Raw genomic sequence first — 23,119 nt, forward strand, 5'->3', positions numbered from 1 at the left:
TTTTATCTTGATGGTACGCTGTAAAAACGGCGATGTAAATGCCGTCTCGCGATTTTTCTCGCGTCGACGACTGCATCTTCACAAGAGGGTCTACAAAAATAAGTCGCGGCGCGCCCCGGCAATTATGCGAGGACGACTTCGTCGAGTTTTAATTTGCCTGCACTCGAGACCGCCGCGCATTCGTGTACGTAGCATTTTCCACGAATTCACGCGCAAATTTATGCATCCAAACGATGGAAACGGATTTCAAAAGAGTACCATGCTTGCTTCTCCTACACTCACCGTAAATTTCGTTGACTGAGAATTGGACGTTTTCTCGCAAACAAGAGGAAAGATGCTTCAAACGCAAATTTCTCACATGGCTGCAGAAATTCAATAAACAATTTCTCGTTTTTCAACCGATAGGAAAGCGAGGCACGCATGTTGACTTTGATAGATATTTGCCGAAATTATATTCGATAGATGAGCGTTTTCGTCATATTTTACGCATCTCAATTATAGATCAATATACATTATGTTTGAATGGACAAGTCTTCCTTCAAATTGTGAACGTGTAGCCAACAAATTTGAGTGGAGACATAACTTTCTGGAAGGTCTTGTTCCACGATTTCTTTTTGCCGTTTAGCAAAAAGTCCTTGTATGCGTGTATGCAGAATTTTTACCTACTAGTTTCCTAAACTTTTTTTTCTGCATCGTAGAAAACTTCTCGACGAGAAATGACGCGTTTCCCGTCGCGGCTAAAGTAGCGAGTGGCGAAGTCGAGTTTGGATGCGAATTTTTCGCCTGAAGTCGAGAGAGTTCGTCGACGAACGGCGTTTAACGATCCGGAAACGTTGTAAGTGTAGAGATTAAAGCGTGTATTCGTAATGTACACACACACACACATACACGTACAGTTGTGGGGATCCGTGCAACAGCACTTTCCTTCCTTCGTCTCCCATTCACACGTTCTTCGGAATGACACGTTGGGAACCGAGCCAAGCCGACTCTACGAGTGTACGTGCTATAGGAATGTTCCCAAATGGGAATACTTGTCCTAGCTTTTAATTGAATTTTGAATTTCAAGGAAAATAATTATCTTGCTGAAAATAACTTGAAACAATAGATTTCTTCTTTAACGTCACGTAAAGCGTGTATATATTTTTAATTACATTTACAGTGATGTGAGCTAGAAATTTTATAAGAATACATGAGAATCATCGCAACGCGAGGCAGCAAGTTGCTTCATATCAGTGTTAATATCGTTATATTAAAAAAAAACAAAAACACATGCTACGAAAAAGCTTGCTACGAATTATTGAGCCCAGAAAAATCTACTATTGCAAGTTGACGCTTTGAACGTATACCGAACGTAATCGGAGCGGCATGATTGATTCGCTGATTCGCTGAACAAATTCACGTGTATTCGTTCGTAAAATACGGCTCGTGAGCTGTACAGGCGGATGTAGCTTTATCTAGGGCCCCATCATTCACGTTAATTCCACTTAAGCACCGATGCACCTGGCTCGCGAGCTCAACGCGATGAGTGCACGATGCATTCGACAAAAATGAAGAGACGAATGCCATGCAAATCGAGCATTCCAAATGCGCACAAGGACATCTTATGTAGCAGCATGCAATGGAACCGAGTAGCCAAACGAGGCGGTGCGGCAATTCGAGCGAATGAAAGATGACAGTGTGCGTACTGTGGCAGGCTGGAACAAACAGGTTACTAAATTCACATAATTTCTTCGTTTCCATGCAGAGTACATACATAGTAGCAACGGTTGCTACTTGAGAGTTGCGCCGGCTTCGATGTTCCGGCTGATGACGTAGTCGCTTAAATAAACATTGTTAAAAGAATAATTTATTCATGAAAGAAGCTGCAAACAGGTCGTACCATTTGAACGCGCGTTTTACGCTCGTACCTGCGACTCTTCTGTGGAACAATAATCATTTCGTGAACCGATACGTATATACCGAAGGCTACGATAAGTAAAAGAGTTATTAATAAACTTGTAACGTTTGTGCGTTCGATAAAAAGATTTATTAATTCGGAAATGTAATCAGTTTTCTGTAATTACAAAGATATGATTACTTATTTCCACTTAATGCGTGTCCGCGAGATACAAAGAGCTCAAGATTCTTCTCCAAGTAAGGTCGTGCGAAATGCGAATCATGCAATTAGAGAGACTCCATTTTACATGTAATTTGTAATACGTTATATTTAGCACATTGACACGTAATACAGTATAATCTGAAATGAGAAACACTTTTGAAATGCTATCTGACGCGAGATACAGTCGCTTCGGGGAACGTATCTTGCGATGGTAGAATGGAGCATGAATGTTGCATTTAGACCGCACGCGTGTTCGCCACGAGATTATCCTCGGGTCTAATGATTAATTGTATGTCACGATTGATCTAATCATCGGCTCAGAAACGAATGCCGTGTCTCGGACACAATCGGTCGAGCGAGCGAGGCGGTTAGAGGTTGGCTGCGCCCTATGACCTTAATTACTATGTCGACTAATCGATCGCGCGCATTGTGATCGTACTATGCTCGACACGGGTACCGGCATACGCAACCGCTTCACGCTGAATGGTGTCTTAATTGCCGGTCGGATAATCCGATTCAGCCACTTAATCGATTATGCTCGTCCATAGAGCCGTCGCAATCGTATCCGCGAATTCTCGAAATGGTATTGGCTACCTATTAATGATATACTCTGTCCAGATCCAGATTAGATGCGCACAGATTAGATGAGCACTATGGCTTTTTTCTTGGAATGAGATTGTCATGACGTCATAATCACAACACGTGAGAAGATAAATCGCATAAATAGTCAAACACTTGTACTTTTTGTCTTAGTACTTAACTCATCAAAGTTGACTCGTCTCGCCCATGCGAAATCAGATCGAGCGATTAAACCAATGTATTTGTCGGTGACGACGGGCGTTCCGTTGATTCACGACCGGATACCTACGATAAATTTTCAAGCTTCACCAATCCAGGATCGTAACACGATATAAAACGTCGGCGGCCGCGTCGCCACAGATATTTTTGTCGTGAAATAATGAGACGCAGCAAAAGGACTTCTCTAAACTTGGCAGATAAGCATCGAGAAGAACAGTCGGCGGTGGTCGAAGGAACCCCCCCGTTAATTAGCCAAAAAGTGAGGCCTCTCCTCTGGTCCCTCTATCGTGGAAGGGGGATCCGCTCGCTTTTCTTTCCCGCGCTACGCGCCACGACGGCACCATCGTGAATAAAGTACAGAACCTGCATCCTCTTCCCTCCTGTCCCTCGAAATCCCTTGCATCGCCGACTATCCGGTACACACGAGTCCTCGCCCCTTCGCATACAAGAGAAGAACCAGCCAAAGAGCCCCACGGCGTTCGCCGTAGCTCTTTCTCCCGCTCGTAGTATCCTCTCTTTTTCCGTCTTCTTCTCCCGCACTGAACGGCCGATCCTAATCTCGATAATGACGCGTAATGGTTGCTGGCGTGAATGTAGCTCTTTGTCCGTAGCTCCTGTACCGGTCGTATATCTGTCCGGTACGAGAACCGCGCCATTTCACCCCGGCGAAAAGCACAGGGAGACGAAACGGCCGCTTCCAGGCTCTTTTTCTACATTCACGTCGCATATCCCCCTTCCCCTTTCCACTCTTCTCTTCCTTTCTCCTCCCACTCACTCACCGCCGCGCCGTGTCGCTCTTTCCTCCTCGTCCAACCCTCTCCTGCTCCTGCAATGTGCAATCTCTATGCCTGACAAGACGATTTCCTGGAAATTACACTTAATCACTCTTTTCTGTAAATTTACGCGGCGATCATGAGCCCTGTGTGTGTCTGTATGTATGCGTTTGTGCGATTTTTAAACCTTTTGTTTTTCTAGGAGCGGTTATGAGAGTTCGATGACCACAGGCCCGCGGACCATCGACGCTACCATGGACTACCTGCAGACGTGCCTCATCTTTTATCTGCTCATCCTCTGCTTCTGCGGTGGACGTTCCATAGACATATGTGAGTCGAGACATATATCACTCTGGTTAAGGGATCCAACTCGATGAAGAATGGCTTTGGCTGTCTCCGAGGCCGATTCGTACATACGAGTTTCTCAATTAGTTATGACCGAACAGCACCGCCGATCAAAGCAATTTTGTTAATTGTTCGATTAATAAACTTAACGCATAATCGCTGAATAACTAATAAGAGTACTCTTGTGCGCGATACTTGCTGAGTTCGTAGCAGCGAACTCTCCTTCTGGTACTCAAGTCTCCTTCTGGCAAATTCAAGAGATTTCTCGCGAGATTGGTTGCCTGCGGTAAAAATACGTGTTTACATCCGTAGCTATAATTCTACCCCAAGGTGAATGCATCTCCCATCCGCGGTTTCACTGCGATAAAAACAGAAAAGCATTCCGGTGCCCTCGCTTGTACCGCGTTGCCCTTTGCCTTACATTAAACCTCGGGCTCGGTTTCTACTCGGCTTGGTTTCCATCCCATTGACTCCGGCAGCCCAAGCCCACCCTCGTGTCAGGTAAACAGGGCGAGAAACTTGCAAAGTATCCGCCAAGAGTTCCAAAGTCAGCTCCAAGAAAGGCTTTTAGGTACTCGTTCGTGAAATCGAGCTCGAAACTTACGTATACGGGACGTATTTCTCACCCGAAGAATTTCTCGAGCAGAACCGAAAGATGGATCATGATGGTCTCCCGATTCGGTTATACCGCAGCGCGTACCATCCTTTTTCCTGGATGAGCGAGTATATTCGAGTTACGTAGAATGCACAAGTGTGTGAAAGTTTCTCAAATAAGTGTTGCGCGTTGCGTGTCATGAGTGTAAAGTGTATGGTTTATTATCTTGACTTTGTGAAAAAGTTTAAATTGGATTCGTTAAGATTGCACTACGCGGATTAAACGAGATCTACTCTATAACGAGCAATGTGCTTGATGAATTCTTAACGGATTTCTCGTCACCGAGAAAACTATATGTAGCCTCTGAGCGCATTGCAATTATACTTATATCTGAGCATGCCATATGTAATTTCTGCTTGATATAACAATATAAAAATTACGATTATGATAGAAGAAAAGAATATATTGAATCTATAATAAAAGTATGTTAGAACAATAAAAGTATATTATGTTTACGACGGTACGTATATCAACTGCTTCGACGAAAATATTTCTTTATTCACGCACGAGTTAGCAAACTGATAAAAAGAGATTCGTTTCGAATTCGTTCGACCATATTCGGCACCAATGAAACCGCACTTGGCACACCGGTCACCGGAAGATCCGTACAGCTATGTGAGGGTGTAGGTGGGCGGATTCTGCATAAGAGGAGCGTCGAGCAAACAGCGTCGAAATATAAATAGCTCCGTACGAAAGCTGGAAGGAGACCGAAGGGAGACGATCGAGGCCCCCCCGCGGTGACTGAACTTGTACATCGAACCGCGTTGGTAAATTCGCGGTTGTGTTAAGCGAGCCGGTTAGCCGTGGCGGGGCCGAAGGGCGGCTGGGGGACGCTGGAAGGGTCGCTGAGCAGTTAAAGCGCGCATAAATTGCAATGTTAATGTTGCCGGCGATACATAAACATGTTGCACGTCGGTCGAATTGCGGTGTCCGCGCGTGCTGCACACCCTCTAGATGCTTGCCCGCGTGCGTGTGTACATGCATGCATGCGAGAGGGTGCATATGGTGTGGACGGGGACGTTTGGTAAGCCTACGTGAACGTAGGCGCGTGCCTAGAACGAGGAACGGCCATTGCCGTTTGCGAGTGGATCGCGTTGGTGTTGCGTAATTGCAGGGCAACGCGAAAGCGTTGCACGTACACAAGCACGTGTGTGTGTGAAGTCGAAACGACAGGATAGGTAATTGTACATATGCGTCATCCGGGGAGGGATGTGTGTGTCTGACGTAGCGAAATTTAATGCACGTGACGCACACGCGGCGCATCACTTTTTCTTTTTCGCATTCTCCACGGGACTCGTCACATCGGTGATGTAGCTAATGACGAAGCACGAGGGGATGCGCCTCCAACTAGATAATGAATATATTAATTAGATGTAATTACGCATTTATTTACAATCTTAATAACTGCAAAATTACGCTACGTAAGATAATGCGTGATGAGATGAACACATATAACGTAACGATAACGCAGAGGCGCATTCGTGTGCACTCGTCGCGTTGTCGATACAACGAAAACAACCGTTAGGAATAAGGGCGTCCAGGGAGGAGAACCGTCACGCGATAGAGAGTTCTCTCACGTTATGACATTGTCGTCTCTCCGTTACCCCTCTCGGTTCTCAACCCTGCTTTCCAATTATCTGCAGATCCATTAGGCTCTAACGTGATGGTGACAAAATTATTGCAGGAACCTTCAACCTATTAACATAACAATGCGGCAATTAATGTGTTATTGCCCTAGGTCCACGCTCTATCGCCAACCCACGGCACGGTAATATCAAGAGTAGTTGCGAGAGTGGTATCTGTAGTTTTGTTGAAATTAGAAAAGACCGAGATAACGCAGAAGCGCACTTATTTCATATCTTTATGATACTATTATTACAATTTCTCTCTATGACAATAATGAAAGTAATGATATGTATAAAGACAATAAATATATATACATATAATAAGATACATTGTACTTCTTTACATTATTATGAAGTTTTACAAATTAATACGTCAATATATTTTGTTAGTCTGGGTCTAATCACGCATATGATTTACTTGCAAAACAAATCAGACCCTACGTGGGTGGATTAGTTGCTTATTCGTACGGTTACTTATATGCGAGAGATATACTCTCACGCGATCATGCTCCTTTATAGATATACTTATCAAAACGTACCTCGGCTATCATTACAACTTGTCAGTTCTTTGCCTACACGCATGGCATGGCCGTTAATACCAGCGGACAGCTTCTGCTTGTTTGAAAGGCGCAATTATTCGTACGACAAAGACACCGCCGACACTTTCTGCACGTGTACGTCGTATGTCTTTCGGATATAAAATCCCCGCGACGTAAACATTCCCAAGCTGGTATCCCAGTATCCCGACATCTGTTTCTTACCCTCGCGGCTGACTCCGATCTCTTCGTTCGGTCTGATCACGCGCCAGGGTCTTGAGTTTACGCTCGCGGTTTCAGACCTCCTTTGGCCCTAACGAGTCCGAATAAATCGCCTCGAGTGCAATCGACTTAACCCATAGCGTCTCACCCGCGACACATACCCTTTGGGTACATCGGCCTACGAGGATCAATCGAGAGAATCAAGTGGGATTGACACGTTGAAAGGATGTCAGCTCGGGAGACGTATTACGCCGCACGAGAGCGTAATAATCCTCGGCTTTCCTCGGCATTGCCTCGATCGTGGATCTCTATTTTTCGGCGATATATCTTTGCTCCAGAATATACGCGAGAAGAGTATATCAAAGCGATTATCGTTTCTGCCACTGTCGCGATAAATCCTTTCGTATTCCGTTCTCATTGCGATCGATCTGCGTGATGACATCTTGATGGCACTGGAAAATGTATCGTGCAACGCGAACGAATCCGAAGGACGTCTCGTGCTTGACGCGCTGAAAGGACGTCAACTGTCAGACGTCGACGGCGGCGTCGAGTGTAATAATCCCCGACTTCGGATTCGAAGGGCGCCCGTCAATCCACCGCGTGGATCTGTATTTTCATAAGGCCAACCCATGAAAGCAAACACTACGTACCCAAAGCTACGCGAGCACGAAGGGTTCGTGCCCTAAAACCCTTCGCGGAACTGACTGGAATTGGAAAAAATTAGACAATATGGACGACAGTCGGAGAAGTTGTTCGTTAAAGATTTATTTTCTTAACTGATGGGCTTAGAACTTTCTTTATGTTCCCATTCTCATTTGTAGAAAAAACTTCAAAAGCAGGAAGAGCGAGAGAGAAAGAAAGAGAGAAAGAATCCTCGAATTCCGCATAGCAATATACTATATAATATTATATATTATTAAAACACAATTTCTAAAAGAACAAACTGATATTGATAGATACTCTTCAGCGTCTGCCACGCGCGCGCGCGCACACAACACACACACACACACACACACACACACAGAATCCTCATATCTATTAATGCCAGCCATGTCAGAGGATAAAACTGGTTAGTTTTGATAAATCCAGGCCACGAAGGCACCAAACCCGCACAAAGGGGTTGCACTTTCAACCCTTGGGGTCTAAGTAACGCACGCAACTCGAGACGGTGATTTCCAGTCTATGCTGGGTAACGCCTAAGGGGGTTCCAAGGGTGAAACGGTGCAGAAAAGGGTGCAAGAACGGGTGGCTAGGATGAAAAGAGTGAGGGAGAGAGAGCCTCTGGGGAAGTAGGAGGGATGAAAGGGTCGTGTAAAAGTAGTACTTCCGTTCTGCCAGCCGTCGCGGCGCCAGAAGGACGGGCATGCGCATTTTCGAGGCAAGTTACCTTTCACCTAGAACGAATGTTTGTTTTCCCTGAAAGAGGCGAAAATGGCTCCCCAGATCCGACAATACCCGAAGAAACCATGGTAGCTGCATAGCTTTACGAAAGAACGCAGCGTGCATTGCTTAGAGGTCTCGAAGCTCTTACAAAAACATTCATCCTAATTTCATTGGTACCTCCGGAAATCTCGACACAGGACGAAGGACGGAAAATATCATGCGGCAGGTGTCCACCTGCTAATTCAGTTGAATAAACATAACGCAGTAGGATTCCAATGCACGGTGCTAAGATTATTACTAACACGCAAACAATATCGTGTTGAAATTTATCTGACGTATAATCATATGTTTAAGAAATAGTGTTTATTTCCTTAACGGCTCATTTTATTGCGGCACTTACGGCACCAACTTTCTATCCTTTCGATAGAATATTCCAATTTCGATATAATAAATAGAAATGTACGTTGTTGCATTTATTACACGGTTTTCACGACTCATTTAGCTTTGAGGATACGCGTGATTGCAAGAGACAGCTCATACATTATTATTAGTCGAGATGTTTTGACGTAAAAAAGATCGAGTTAACCCAAGGATTAGGCGCGGGTTATGATTTATGCGCTAATATCGCGTTGCAATGAGATGGGAAAGTTTAATATGTTTTTCGTGAAAGTCCTGGTGCGTAATTAATTTACATTCGCGCCCGAGGAGAGAAGTGGGACCGAGCCGGGCGTACCGAAAGCCGACCGCGACTCTCGTGCGCCGTCATTAATAATAATCCCGGAATTAACAAAGGAAGGGCGATGCGAATTATTAAATTCAACGAGATAGAAAAGCCCGTTGTTGGCATCTACCCTTCTCACGCTACCTCTATTTTTCTTCCCTAATTTAAGGGATTCGTTAGTCTTCTCTGTGCAATTTGCTTTACTGTTATTATAAAAGCCATGCTAATTATTCGCCATATTATATTCGCGTAGGAAAGATGTAACCTTTCGACTCTATATGTAAGAATATTACAAAATTAGATGGGACGTGACGTGTAAATATACGCTAAAGGAAAAAAGATTTGCGTACATATCGTAAATTACATATTTTAACATGTTTCTTAAGAAACTATGATGTTGGATCACTAAGTCAACTATATGGTCCCTCATGGCCAAGCTACGTTACATTACATATATATTAAATTATTAAAGTCAATCTGGCCTCCGGTAGATAAGCACGTGACTTGTGTGCCGTGCCGTTAAAGGTTAATTCGAAATATATTCACAGTTGCGTGAAGAAGGAGTGGTTCGCTGCTGAAACGTGGATGCTTGACGAAAAGGACAAATAACGGAAAGTCATGCTTGTGAAGATTTACGATATACATATATACAGGGTGTCTGACATAAGGCGAAAAACCTCTCGCCCACAGATAGATCTCGTCAAACTGAATTAAAAAGTCCTGTACCATTTTGCAAACCATGTAAAATTTCGAGTAATTAAGTAAAGAAAGTTCGCTAATTTAGTGGACGCGATTGGCAGCGAGGGAAGTAGGCGTGAATAACGTAAAAAACGGCTAGCCGCTGGCGAGAGGTTTTTCGCCTTATGTCAGACACCCTGTATATATGTATATGTATTATATATTAATAGACAATAGACCTTCAACAAATTTCACAGATATCACATTATGATATCCATACAATCACTATTCCCGTATTTCAAAATATCCGCGAAATATCATTTATCAGCTGGATTTACCGTACGTGAATACATATGTATAGAACGTACAAAAATGGAAATAAAGAAAACAAGCTGTTGCATTCGTAGAACTCTCGGATCACCAAGTAACAAGTGGAAAAACAGCGCTACTGGATATATAGTGAAAGAATTTCACGTTCACGCAGAATTTATTACGGTTTTTCTATTACGATCCACGTCTCTCTTCGCGAGCGTATTGCGTTCTTGTCCAGACGCGGTTTGTTCGTCAACTGTTTCGGTTGTCTCGGGTTTCGTGGAGGAGCCGTCTCTCTGGAAAGAAGCGGTTATCAGCTTGACAGTGACGCGGTTAGAGAAGAAGAGCAAGAGAGCGAGAACGCAGCCGGGCAGACGAGAGAGCGACGTTGGAACGTTGAGGAGGGGTTGCGAGGGCATTCAATTTCCCTCTTCTCGCGGATGGAGGGCGGCGCACACCCTTCCGTTCGGAGCTGTCACTCCCCGAGAGTTATGGTCGCCGAATGAGTGGCTGGGGCGGGCCAAACGTCGCATAACTTACTTCTTCTTCTTCTTCTTCTTCCGTGCCTGCTCTTTTCCAGGATGTCTATAAATACGAGAATCGAACCTGCCTAGCTATCCCAGCTACTCGGAGACAACGGTTACCCGCGCTGAATGCTGCTCGCAGCGCGCCTCCTCAGGCACGTACCGGAAGGAGCGCGGCGCAAGGACGATTGATCTCCGGGCATCTTGGGATCGTGCGTCGCGTAGCGCTGATTACAACTTATTTGTCTGAATGCGTTTTCCTCCCCTTAACGAAACTTCTTCTCGAGGTCCTCGATCCTCGATGTATTTTTAGTCGACACTGTTGGCGATAATTACCCAAAATTTCTCCACGTATAATTGTCTCCTCGTCTCTCGAGCCGGTGAAAATGAAGCAAAGATGAAATAAGAGCTGACGCAAGTTTTTATTTGAATATTAATAATGTTAAAATATCCATGATATCATACTTAAAAACTTGGAAATTTATTGCATAAGAAATATTTCAAAGTTCTTTGTAGATTTATGTATGTACAGTAACCACATTTTTTATATTGTATTCGGTAAAGAATCGAAACTTACAAGACAAGTTTAAGTTACTTAACGAGTGACTAGGTAAATAGCATTTTGTTAAACATTGTATTCCGCGATAAGAAATGTCTAGTTTTTATCCCCTCTCTATATCTCATCCAAATTCAAAGTCTCTTCTGCGACGTTCGGGAGAAGTAGGAAATGCGACCCTCTTATTTACGCCAGACGTCTTTTCGCTGCCAGACATCCGCGACGATGAAAAAAGAAGCGGTCGGAAGAAAAGTTTGTGGATTTAAGATCGTTGGGCGAATAAACGAGCTCGATAATCGTTAACGGTTCCGACGACGGGTCAGGAAACAGCTGTCGTTGGGACCATTTGGGGTTGAATTTTCTGCTCCGATTTATCGAGTTTACTAAAGCACCGCTCTGCCTTGCCACGATTTCTCGCTAAAGAGTTGTATATCATTCGCTCATTTCCCGAGAAGCCAGGCACGATCTTACGCTACGCTAACAGATCTACTTTGACCGTTCCTCGAGATACAGCGGCGGTTCCCGTTTGCGAGCAACGCTTTGATCATGGGCAAGCCCATGCGGGCATATAATTTCAAGTCATCCACAGCACTCATCTTTCTTTGATTTCATATGGAAATCCCCATTACCGGTGTTGTGTTGAGCGCCATAATTATCGCGAATGCGTCGAGAGAAAAAACAGCGCTACTCCTGCTGATGCTGCCTTTTCCTTCGTTTTCGATCGACGTGCGCAGTTTATGTGATTCGGTCTCGGGAAAAAAGTATCCTGGCAACATTCGGGCACGTATCAAAACCTAATCGACTCCACTCTCCGTGAAAGACAATCCTCGAGAGAATCATTGCTTCATTTGGAACAACTTGTGAATGAAAATGAAAACGAATATAATCTACTTAAGAAATCATACTACGTTAAAATGTCGTATTATCAATTGTACGACGTTCTCGACGATAAGATCTTATCTTAGTTTGAATTTAAAATAGGTACGCTTTATCGCGCAAAAGAATTTCACTTGTTATAAGATTTCTTAGAATCTGGGATTTTGCATAAATGTTTCTGTTATTTGAACTTGTTACTCGAGGCAAATGCATAATTGAAAAACAATTTCCTTTATTTGCAGCACAATGCATCGCTCCTCTGGGGATGGAGTCGGGTGCAATTCCCGACACGGACATCACCGCGAGCTCCAGCTTCGATAGCGGAAACGTCGGACCGCATCGCGGACGGTGAGTGAATTACTGATTCGTTTATGCAGTGCGTCACACGCAAATCCGATGCGATACAAATCCGGAAATTTCATCATCATATTAGCTCCGCTACGGACCATGAAAAACGCAATGCTCGCATCGCGTCGAAATACATCGAGCGGCGTTAATGTGGTGATATTCAAAACGGTCTGATCATTCGCCGCTGCTGCTGCTGCTGCTACTATATTTCTACTATACTTCGATTATACTCGAATGCTGCACTCGACAAGTTAACTAGCAGCCTATCCGTGATGCTCTCGATCTGTCTGCTCGTAACTGGCTCTCGATGAGGGTATTTAAAACAACGAGTCAAAGATGCTATCAAAGATAGAGTCATCTTTTTCGTGGAACAAGATGGATCATCCATAGGTTCCTCGGAATAGTCAACTGATCACGCGCGTGATACGGCGCCGTGTATTAATCACGACGTTCTACTAAACTGCAACTGGTCCAATTCGACCTTCCGCAATGAGAATTAATGACGCGCAGTGTCCCGCATACGGAGCCATTTGTATCGGCCGTTTCGAAGCTCTCAGACGTTAACGTGCTCGTCGCATACTCCTTTGATTATGCCTGTCAGCTAATTACCATTCCGACGGGACAAACACGCGGCATGGTCGGACGAGGAACAGCACGACGAGTTTGGACGGATGTCCAAACACAAGGAATCATCGGGACCACCTACCGTGCTAATAAACTCGCACTCGCGGGACATTAGCTCCACCGGTGCCCTTTCGCTCGTAATTGAAATTCTGCTGCGTTAACCTAGTCGTGCGTGAATTTCCAATGTTCCGTGGAATGTAATCAACTCGTCTATTAATCAATCAGCGAAGCGTGAATGTGAGGCAAATTCATATTAGCATTAGCGTTAAATTAATTACGACCCAAGTATCATGGCCGCATAAGTAATCGGTTAATAAGAGGACAGAGACATGTAAAAATCAGTTTTACCATCGACCACGTGGCACGAGAGTCCCTCCGACTACAACCGATGTCGCTGCTCCAGATCGCATTGCCAACTAAAACTTCTTCGGCGGCATTTCCAAGGCTTCGTGATACCACGGGCTTCTCGACGAACAGCCTATCCTTCTATGCATATCCCAAAAATATACCTATACCATGTGCGTATATACGCATACCAACGTCGATAGACGTAACGAATCGAAGCAGACCCCTTTCTTCCGTGAAACTTTAATTGATAAAATCTCGAAATTCTATATACACTTTAATTTTTTCAATCACTTTTACATGCTGTCATCTATTGCTCGTACATTATCAACATATCCTGTTATTCGCTCGCAAAGAAATCCTCGCGGCCGCTCAATGGTGCAGCTCGAAGGTGCTCGAGGATCCTATTCACCTTCGGAACGGATCATTTCCCTTCGGACAGTTTTCATGTCCGATCTCGAAGCAAAGCGCATCCCTCTTCGTTCGACAAACCATTCTTCTCGATAATCGGTCGCTCCGTCTAAGGACGCGCTCCGATTCCGCCGACGTGGCAGCTCGCAGCTCAAGTCGGCGTAATCGTCCGTTCGGAGATTTATCGCGTACCCGGAGTGCGCGCGGAATGTCTTTGATGCCCTGGACTGTATCAAAGTGGCAGCCAAGCAGTTCGAGGTCTCTTAATGGGCTATGAGTTATGATCTTTCGCGGTGGTGGATATTACTGCTTTCTCTTTCTCGCTCTTTCTCCCCGCCTGGATCCTTGCCTGCATCTCGGGCTTTCTTTTACTTGTTCCGTATGTTTCGTCTGTTTCTCTCCCTACCTCTCTTACTCACACACACACATATACACTTGCCAAACTGCGTCGAGAGACGACCTTAAAGACACACCCTGGTCGGCCGCTTTTACCGCCTTCCACGTCAAAGCAACACTTAAAGTTCTGACACTTCAGAGAGGACGGTAGCTCACCTCTTTATTGCACGACAACATTTTTGCTGAGCGCACGTATACGAGTTCCGCCGGCAGATTCATTTGGCTCCATCACCCACTATCTCGTTTTCGTCTCCTTTTTCTCTCTTTCTTAAATTTTTCTTCGGCGAACACCCGCTTCTGTCCTGTTCCACGCAGGGAATTCCGTCTGGAATTCTCGAGAGGAAATGCTTTCATAAACTTCTCATGGTTAATAAACGTGCTCAACATGAGAATATTTACATCACAATGCATACCATACTCGTCAAGCGCATTTTATTAATAAATACGCTTACGGGGCAGCGCGCATCTCCTGGATCAGTACTAACTATCGCGTCAAGTGATAGTAACGTGATAATTTACGGCGACGGAAAGAATTCGAGACAAATTTGTTCCCGACGTAAAAATTACGTAGAGCTGTAGAATAATCCGTGAAGCACGCCATGAAGACACGTATTTCACGACCGCGTGGTCGCAGACAACGGATAGCCGCTTTTTAACACTACAGACGAGCGCGCAAAATACGGTATACGCGAATACAATTATTAGCCGGCTTCGTCGTCATTCTCGCGACGGTGCCAGCTCATCTTTAATTCATGTCATCCGAGCACTCGGCTCGATCGATAAATTATAATTTCACTCCGTATCGCGTCGGCGGGTTGACGGTTATCCGTCAGACGCGCGGCCGATCACGTATTTATACGATTTCCTCTCTTTCTCTCCAAGTAACAATGCCGTCTTTCCACCCTGCGTCTCTTCCTTTGCCACGCCGGTGATAACAATTTCCTTATCAACGAACACGAATTTCTCACACGCTGCCAATTCCAACGAACGCTCGAGAAAACTTGGATATTACGATACATTGTCGGTTCATTTCGTATTCAGGAATGTTTACATAATTCTAAAATGCCATATCTTTACGGGCTCCTGCGCAAAACTATAAAAGAGGAATATTGCGAATCGAAATATGGTAAAACGCTCGAATTTACATATAGATAAAAATGTATAGATCTATAAAAGCGTCACACGGAGAGAGACTGGGAAGTTCGGATAGCGCGCGCTGGTGACCGTTTTCCTCCTCGCGAGCGCGACTCATCCGAGAAGCCCTCTCCTCCCTGAGCGATCGTGTAGTGCGATAAGAAAGCGGGAAAAGGAAAGTAAAAGGTCCGTATAATCTCGAAGCAAATATTTATTCTTTTCAGGTTAAGGCAGGAGAGTCACGGAGGTGCCTGGTGTCCGAAGCAGCAGATCACGACGGAGCCGCGCGAGTGGCTGGAGATCAATCTTCATACGGTGCACATGATCACAGCAACCGCCACTCAGGGCCGCTTCGGTAACGGCCAGGGGGTCGAGTATTCGGAGGCGTACATGCTGGAATACTGGAGGCCGAAGCTAGGAAAGTGGGTTCGCTTCAGAAACTTTCGCGGCGAGGAGGTGAGCCAGCCTTATCATTCCGCCACTTGAACCTGTTGTTACGCGAATATTGACGGACGGACATGCGAACGTCGAACGGACGATGCAAGGCTCGTTATCTGTTGTGAGCAAAATTACTAAAAAACTACACGAATCCAAGAATAACCCGGGATCACGGGCGTCTCGTAATAGTGTAACAGCGACATAGTACGGTGTAGAGTCGACGTATATCTATAGATTTGTCCGCGTCATTATAGATGTCCGCTGACACAAGATCGCAAAATCTATTACGCCTGATACGTTATCCCAGATACCCAGTCGGTGCGATTTGCCACGATTGAAACAATCACGCAAATCGACAGCATGCTACAAAGACATTTCACTGCGCGATTCGATTCGATACGGCGATCACGGCAATCCGACCCGCGAGGCGTGGATTACGTACAGGCAAAGTCACGCGGTTAAATTTAGTCGCGGGTAATACGCGTACAGCCGAGAGCACGGATTACTGAGAATGATTTGCAGTAGTGTCCGCGAATCTGCGGAGCGACCATAGACAGTAACTAAAGCGCGACGTTAACAAGACGTAAATCTTCAATGTAATACGCTGCGCTGGGAAAGTTGGCGCGAGTTGTACGTGATGTAATTTACGCAGATATACCGGTAACCGTGAACTCAAATCTTTAATTAGCCCAAGTCACTCGCAATAATCGCATGCTACCGACGATATACGCGCAGCAGCAGCCAGCCAATTTCGACGATTCGCGAAAGTGGTAGAGCCCGTGTAAGATGGTCTAACAGCCCACAAATCTTCGTCACATTTTGCCAAACTAGTCGGCATACCGTACCGTTGGAATTAAGGAAACGTAATGCGTGCACCTCGTAAAATCATTTGCGTCAGCGTGCGGAGTCGTCTGTTTAACGCGGAAACACACCTCGGAGCGGACGACTCGCGTCAGGGAATGTCATCGATTTCCGAAACCATCGAAAGGAAAGAGAAGCGAGCGTCCGGTCGCGTTAGGGTAACTTTCCTCAGAAGTTGGCAGGCTGGGTGGTGCTACGAGCTTATTTGTATAGGAGGGTGGATCAATAAAATGAGGGAAGGTAAGGTCGTAGCGTGCACGCGGGTCAGACGACTCTGGCTCACCTACATAGGCGCACCTGTCTGAACACGCGAATCCTTCGGTAGCACACGTATCCAACGAAGGTCGAACCCGAAGGAGAATGGCCCCGAACTGGCATTTGCATGCAGCTGCGAGGCGATTCGCCTTTACATATATTTTCCCTCGCACGGGGGCTGCACCTCCAACATTTTCATCCATGTACTCCTCAGAATGGACGAGCGAATGTACTTTAAGGTACCATCTGGTATCAAACGTTGAAGGGGTTGCCTGTTAAACGGTATCTTTTATACATTCTTAACTATGTCTAATAATGTGCGCGTTGCAATATGTATATACCTGATAAAGATGGCGATCAGGTGCAATTAAAATCATCGAAAGACACGAAAACCTGATACTACAGGTAAATGCATATTATGAAATTTATATTTTAATTATCAATGAAATGTGTCATTTTTCAAAAGCACATTTATTACATAGCAAACGGAATACGCATATTTTATTGAACAATTGTTTCCTTCTCCGTAAAGCGAATACTTGTCTGAAATTCCAGTATAAAATTTTATCCTTTCATTCTGTTCCGACCGACAATTCAAATGATATACCTTGTTGATAGAAAACGGAAATGAGATAATTGATGGATATCTTTCATCTCGCAACACTTGTATATCCGCATAATTCGCTCGTAGCGCGGCACACAGATACCTGTGTTGAAATAGAAGGGGCCACCCAGAAAACACCGATGGTAGGGATAAACCTGCAGAAATTTGTGTCTCTTCCTCCCGCTGTGCACTCCGCGTTGTCCCTCGCTTAATTACACAACGATACTCAGCTTATCCAACGCATAATCTTTCTTAATGGCCTGATGCCGTTGAAAACAGATCCGATGCTGGACGGCGTTGACGACGGGGACTATGCGGTTGTCGTCACCTGTACTTCACGGACGATCAACTGACGACGATACACGCGACGATTATTAAAAATGGTCTCGTAAAGTAAAGCGATCCTCTTTGAATATATAATACAACAGGACAGGAAATGCAATAGATTATTGACACCGGCTTTGCATCCTTCTTCGCATTCTTATATCTAACTGACCCGCGTTACATGATATTAATAGACGTCGGCAATACCGACACATACAGATCACGGTGTACCACATAAATCCGCGTAATAGCGTCGTCGCCACCCATCGGGCGTCTCAATTTAAATTAAGCCGCAAGACGTCTTATCCCTCACGATCTTCCGCGACGACACGCAGCCATCAACGCCGCCTCTAAGAGAAATGTTGCTTGCTGCCAACGGTAGCAACCTATTGCGGCCGATCCACACAAGAGCAGAACGTACGAAACATTAACATAAAATGGGCGTTGGTCCCCGCCACGCCCTCGTCGTCACTTGGAATCGCTCGTAGGAATTCGCCTACGACGAAAAGCGACGAGAAACCGCGGCAACGGTCGAGAAGTAATTTCAGAGGCGCGATCGTTCGCCTCAGCGTGACGCTGCTCGAGGAAAGTCTTTCACAAACTAGCCGCGCCGCTTGGGCTGGTCTGTGACGCGCGCGCGTGGGCGGGAAGATAAATATCAAGATTACTTATTTTTCCTGGCGCACGTCTCAACGGCTCGTAAATGCCGTCGTAATTTGGTCTCGCTCGGTGTCGCGGGTCTTTCGAGAATTAGCGGAGAACCAGGCATCGAGGACCGTGCACGCGAAACCGGCCGCCGAATCGTGAGTCATGTTCATAAAAATATTCGATAGCGCGTCGCGCCACGAGAAAGCTTGGAATAATTCGGAATATAAAATAAGAAAAGACGTGATGTAAATGGCAGCAAGGGATATCGAATGTATTTTTCAACAGCCGAGTTGTATTTCCAGGTATTTCCGTGAGAGTAGATTGTGTGAATTGCGCGGATTGTGCAGAAAATATGCGATTCACAAAATTAGCAAATTGTGATAGGCATTAGCGTACACAGCGATCTAAGAAGAAAGAGTTTCAGATGTATGTATGTATCTGTATAATTCACAGTTACGTGCACGTTTGTAATTTTGGGGGTCCGGAAGTTGATAGATTGATAGAAAGCTTATGGCGTAAAGATAGCTCCCGCTCAATCGTATAATTGAGGAGAGGCAGGATGCTATTACGCACACTTTGCACAGCTACACGCACATCTAACTGTCAACCTCCGGAAACGTCGACGATGCGGTTCCGTCGCCTGGCAGAAAATTTCTCACGTGTCGGTTCATTGTATTTGCGCATCCGACGCCTCGGTACCGTCCGTTTCAATGTGCTAAACATTAGGTATGGTGTCGCGGCGCAAATAAAACGGTGTCAGCTACCGGGCCCCAATTACCGTGCCACCCGGCGCGTAACATGCCGGTTCGCGCGGTCACGAGAATCATCTTTAAATGTGTTTCCCATCGCGAGTGTTTCAGTTGATTTTTAATCAATGAAAACGGATGGAAATACATGAAACAGAAATCGGTCCATCAAGAATTTTATACATAATTGGAAAATTCACAATTGAATTTTACAAAGTTGCTTGAAAGATTTTTAGAGTCTTTGTAGAATGCCTATAAATGTTTGCTTATTTCCTATCGCAGAACGAACGTCTATATAATTAAATTTAATCACGGTGGATATCGTGCGTTAAATCGATTAAGTGTATTAAATTGATTAAAGTCAGGACGTAACAAAACTGTGATGGGACAAACCGCCTGACGAGCACGAGTATAGTAGAGAAGAAGAAACAAGCGTGTAAAGCGCAAAATAGGAAATAAGGAAGCGTTTACACCTGTCGGGATCACAACGGTGATGGTTACACATAGTCACGTAATCGACCATACGTGAGAATCTCGTCCGAGCGATTCAAGAGGCGCTGGCGAGCTCATAAGTGTAAAATAAGAGATCCTTTGTTCCGAAGGGCCTCTTCCCTCGACGACGACGCCATCCAAGAAATTCCCGATCCTCCCCAGCGATATATATGTTTCGACCGTTGCGCGCGCTCGCCCGATCGAATAGAACGAGCCTTGTTCTATGTGAGAGAACGCACCAAGCCTGAAATCACGCCACACAGAAATGCTACGCTGCGTGGCGTGGCGTGGCGCGATTTACATTACGGACTGGCGAAAAATTGCGCTATCTCCCCGGACTGAATGTCCGTAAATGAGGCAAGGGTCAAGATGCGAGATGAACGCTGATTCATCCCAAGCGTCGGACCAACGTCACCGACCGGAATCTCGTGTCTGTCTATTCCCTGATAAATTAGCATCACGCGTACTATGAATAGCATCGTTTAAACACATCACGCCATATTTCGCTCTGCCGATTGTATGACAAGTTGAAGCCAGTTTACGCGTCCATCGATGCATCTTCTGAATTCAATACGATATAACCATCATTATACGCTTAGATATTCGCTTAGATATTCAGATAATTGTGCGAAAATGCCAAAAGAATCCAAATAAGAAACAAATATTTCTTTCAACCCTTTAGCTTTAGCTCGACAAGAAAATTACCCGCATATTCGCGCACGTCAGTCAAAATCAGAAAATTGCATTTTAATTGTTGCATTTTTATCGCGACTTGTGATGCTCAGTTGTTTCAAGTGATGCTACGCATAAGGCTATATCCAACGTTACATCGACAAAACAATTACGTGTTGCATGTGATCAAACGAAATTTATTGAGCGCAAGTATATGCCTTTCGGCTAAATGAGAAATTATACATTTGATAACACTGCAATCGATTTTCCATTGTATTGTTTAGGTCATCGATGGCAATAGCAATACCTACCTAGAATCGAAGCACGAACTGGAACCACCGATATGGGCAAGCAAGATTCGTTTCCTGCCCTACAGCTACCATCGTCGCACCGTTTGTATGCGCGTCGAGCTGTACGGTTGTCCTTGGAACGATGGCATCGTCTCTTACTCAATGCCCCAAGGTGACAAGCGCAGTAATTGGGAGTTCTTCGACGCGACCTACGATGGTTATTGGGACGGACAGCTTCTCCGCGGTTTGGGACAACTGACGGATGGCAAGATTGGCCCCGACAACTTTAAGATGGGTTACTACAATACCTATGACAGAAGTCAGGCTGGATGGGTAGGCTGGAAGAACGACACAAGATCCGGACATCCGCTCGAGATCAAATTCGAATTCGATCACGTCAGAGAATTCTCGGCCGTTCACATCTATTGCAACAACCAGTTCACCAAGGACGTACAGGTAAGATTTGCCTAAGGTTACGTTACGTGTACAATTATGCATCAGTGAATTGTTAGGCATTGGAAAACGTATTAGATTATGTGTGCGGTGACCCGCCAATTTCTCGAGATTCGTCTCGTTGTCATATTCGTATCTTTATGTAGACTCTATATATACACATACAGATGTACGTTCGTGTATCATGTACTTGCGCGATAATAAGCGAGAAAAACTATAAACGGATACGCGTAAGATATGGAGAGGAAATTGGAATGCCTCGCGGCAGTGACTTGCCAGTGAGAACGAAACGGCTGCTGAATAAAGCAGGCGAGCGAACGAAGAAAAAGACGCAAAAAGGAAAGACGGACAGTCGCGGCAAAATGTGCGCGAAGATCCTCCACCAGCCTTTAATCCACACCCAGAGAATAAAAAAAAGACGCCGTAGGGTTGAGGAGACGGTGTACGGCATGAAATCCAGTTTTCACGTTGGAGTCAAGGTCGGACGTAGGATGGGTAACGAGGCGCAACAACGGTTAGCCCCTGGGTTCAGCTGAAACGGACGGAAGGAGAAAAAGGAAACGACCCGCGCGCGGGTTGTTGGATCCGCGTTTCACTTGAAGCAGCGCGGCGGCGCGATGGCCGTAGCTTTGCCGGAGACGTCAGTTTTCCCGTAAAAATTTTTCGCCCCCACGGTCTTTTTACGCCCGAGTGTTTACATAATGGCTCGCTGAGTACTCGACTAGTGAGATATATTTTAATAAAATAATTTAGCACTTGGACAGAGAGAGAGAGAGAGAGAGAGAGAGAGAGAGAGAGAAAAGAGTGCTACTAAGCTCTAGTGAAAACTGAGCTAATCAATCAAATATATTATGTTTAAAGAGTTACGAAACTCGATGTGTGCTCTGGTTATAACCGCGAAAATTTTGCTCCCCATCGTCATTCCGCGCGGAAATCCCTGTATAATGGGCCGCGAAACACTCTCCTACCCGGTATCAAGATTTATTTGAATGGAGCGCCTCATTACCCGGCTCGAGTCCGATTGTACACTCGCGATCGAGCGAGTTGGAGAACCATGAGGCAGACCGACAACGAGAGGCAGTCAAGACTACGAGGATGCAGCTACGGTGGCTCGTGGGGAAGATCAGCGGGCGATTCACAAGAATAGAGACGAGAGGAGACGAAGACGGAAGGGGTTCAACAAAGACGAATATCAGGAATAGAGCGGGATGTGATGCTCTCTCCTCTCTCCTCTCTCCCCTCTTTCACTCTGTCTGTCACAACGACCGAGAGAGAGCAGATACGCCACGTATTCAAATACAATACCACCGACAGTCTGGCAAGTCGGCAGTTCGGCGAATGGGGCTGCGGAGTGGCAGAAGCTATCCCTAAACGACCTCTCCTATTAACAAGCGCGCGCTCGCGCGGATAGGACACGTCTCCTCGAAAGACAGCGCTTCAAAGCATCGTCAACTACTGCCGCCTCTCTCGCTCTCCCTCTCGTATTTCTCTCCACGGTATCCACGTGGTGGCTGCCGCTTTCTCTGGTTCTCTATACGTCTCTCCTCATTCTCTCGACGCATCCGCGGGCGGTAGGCTTCAGTACGTCGAAAATTTCTACGTTCCCCTGTCTTTGGATCTAAGGGAAGTTAGATAATCTCGGCTTTGTAATCTTTGTTCCCAACTCCTACGACGACGTCTTGGCTCCATATTCTGAATGTCTCCCTCTCTCTTTCACTCGTCCTCTCTTTTTCTCCTTTCCTCTCTCTCTCTCTCTCTCTCTCGCTCTATCTTTATCTCTCTTCACGCGACTCCCGACTTGAATTCCCTTCGCTGAATTGTCTTACGCCTTCGAGGGATGAAATTAGCATTCCACGCGTCCTCGCTTGCTCGGAACATCCGTGAGACATTCCGTATTGTCGAAACCGTCGATGTCATCCCGGCGTGCCGTTAACTAGTTATCTGTTACCGATGATAATAACGATGATAATACCGAT

At 45.4% G+C, this 23,119-nt stretch overlaps 1 protein-coding gene across 1 annotated transcript in view; it reads left to right on the forward strand.

Moving 5' to 3' along the window:
* The window catches only part of LOC105280884 (discoidin domain-containing receptor 2), a 96,269-nt gene that overhangs the window by 65,345 nt on the left and 7,805 nt on the right, over positions 1–23,119 (forward strand). Inside the window, exons 2-5 of the mRNA XM_011341748.3 lie at positions 3,872–3,999; positions 12,345–12,450; positions 15,585–15,816; positions 20,685–21,146. Of these exons, the coding sequence (XP_011340050.1) occupies positions 3,891–3,999; positions 12,345–12,450; positions 15,585–15,816; positions 20,685–21,146 (909 nt within the window). The 5' untranslated portion in view covers positions 3,872–3,890. The remainder of the gene's footprint in view (positions 1–3,871; positions 4,000–12,344; positions 12,451–15,584; positions 15,817–20,684; positions 21,147–23,119) is intronic.

The sequence above is a fragment of the Ooceraea biroi genome, chromosome 5 (genome assembly GCF_003672135.1).
Source record: "Ooceraea biroi isolate clonal line C1 chromosome 5, Obir_v5.4, whole genome shotgun sequence".
NCBI classification, from domain to species: Eukaryota; Metazoa; Arthropoda; class Insecta; order Hymenoptera; family Formicidae; genus Ooceraea; species Ooceraea biroi.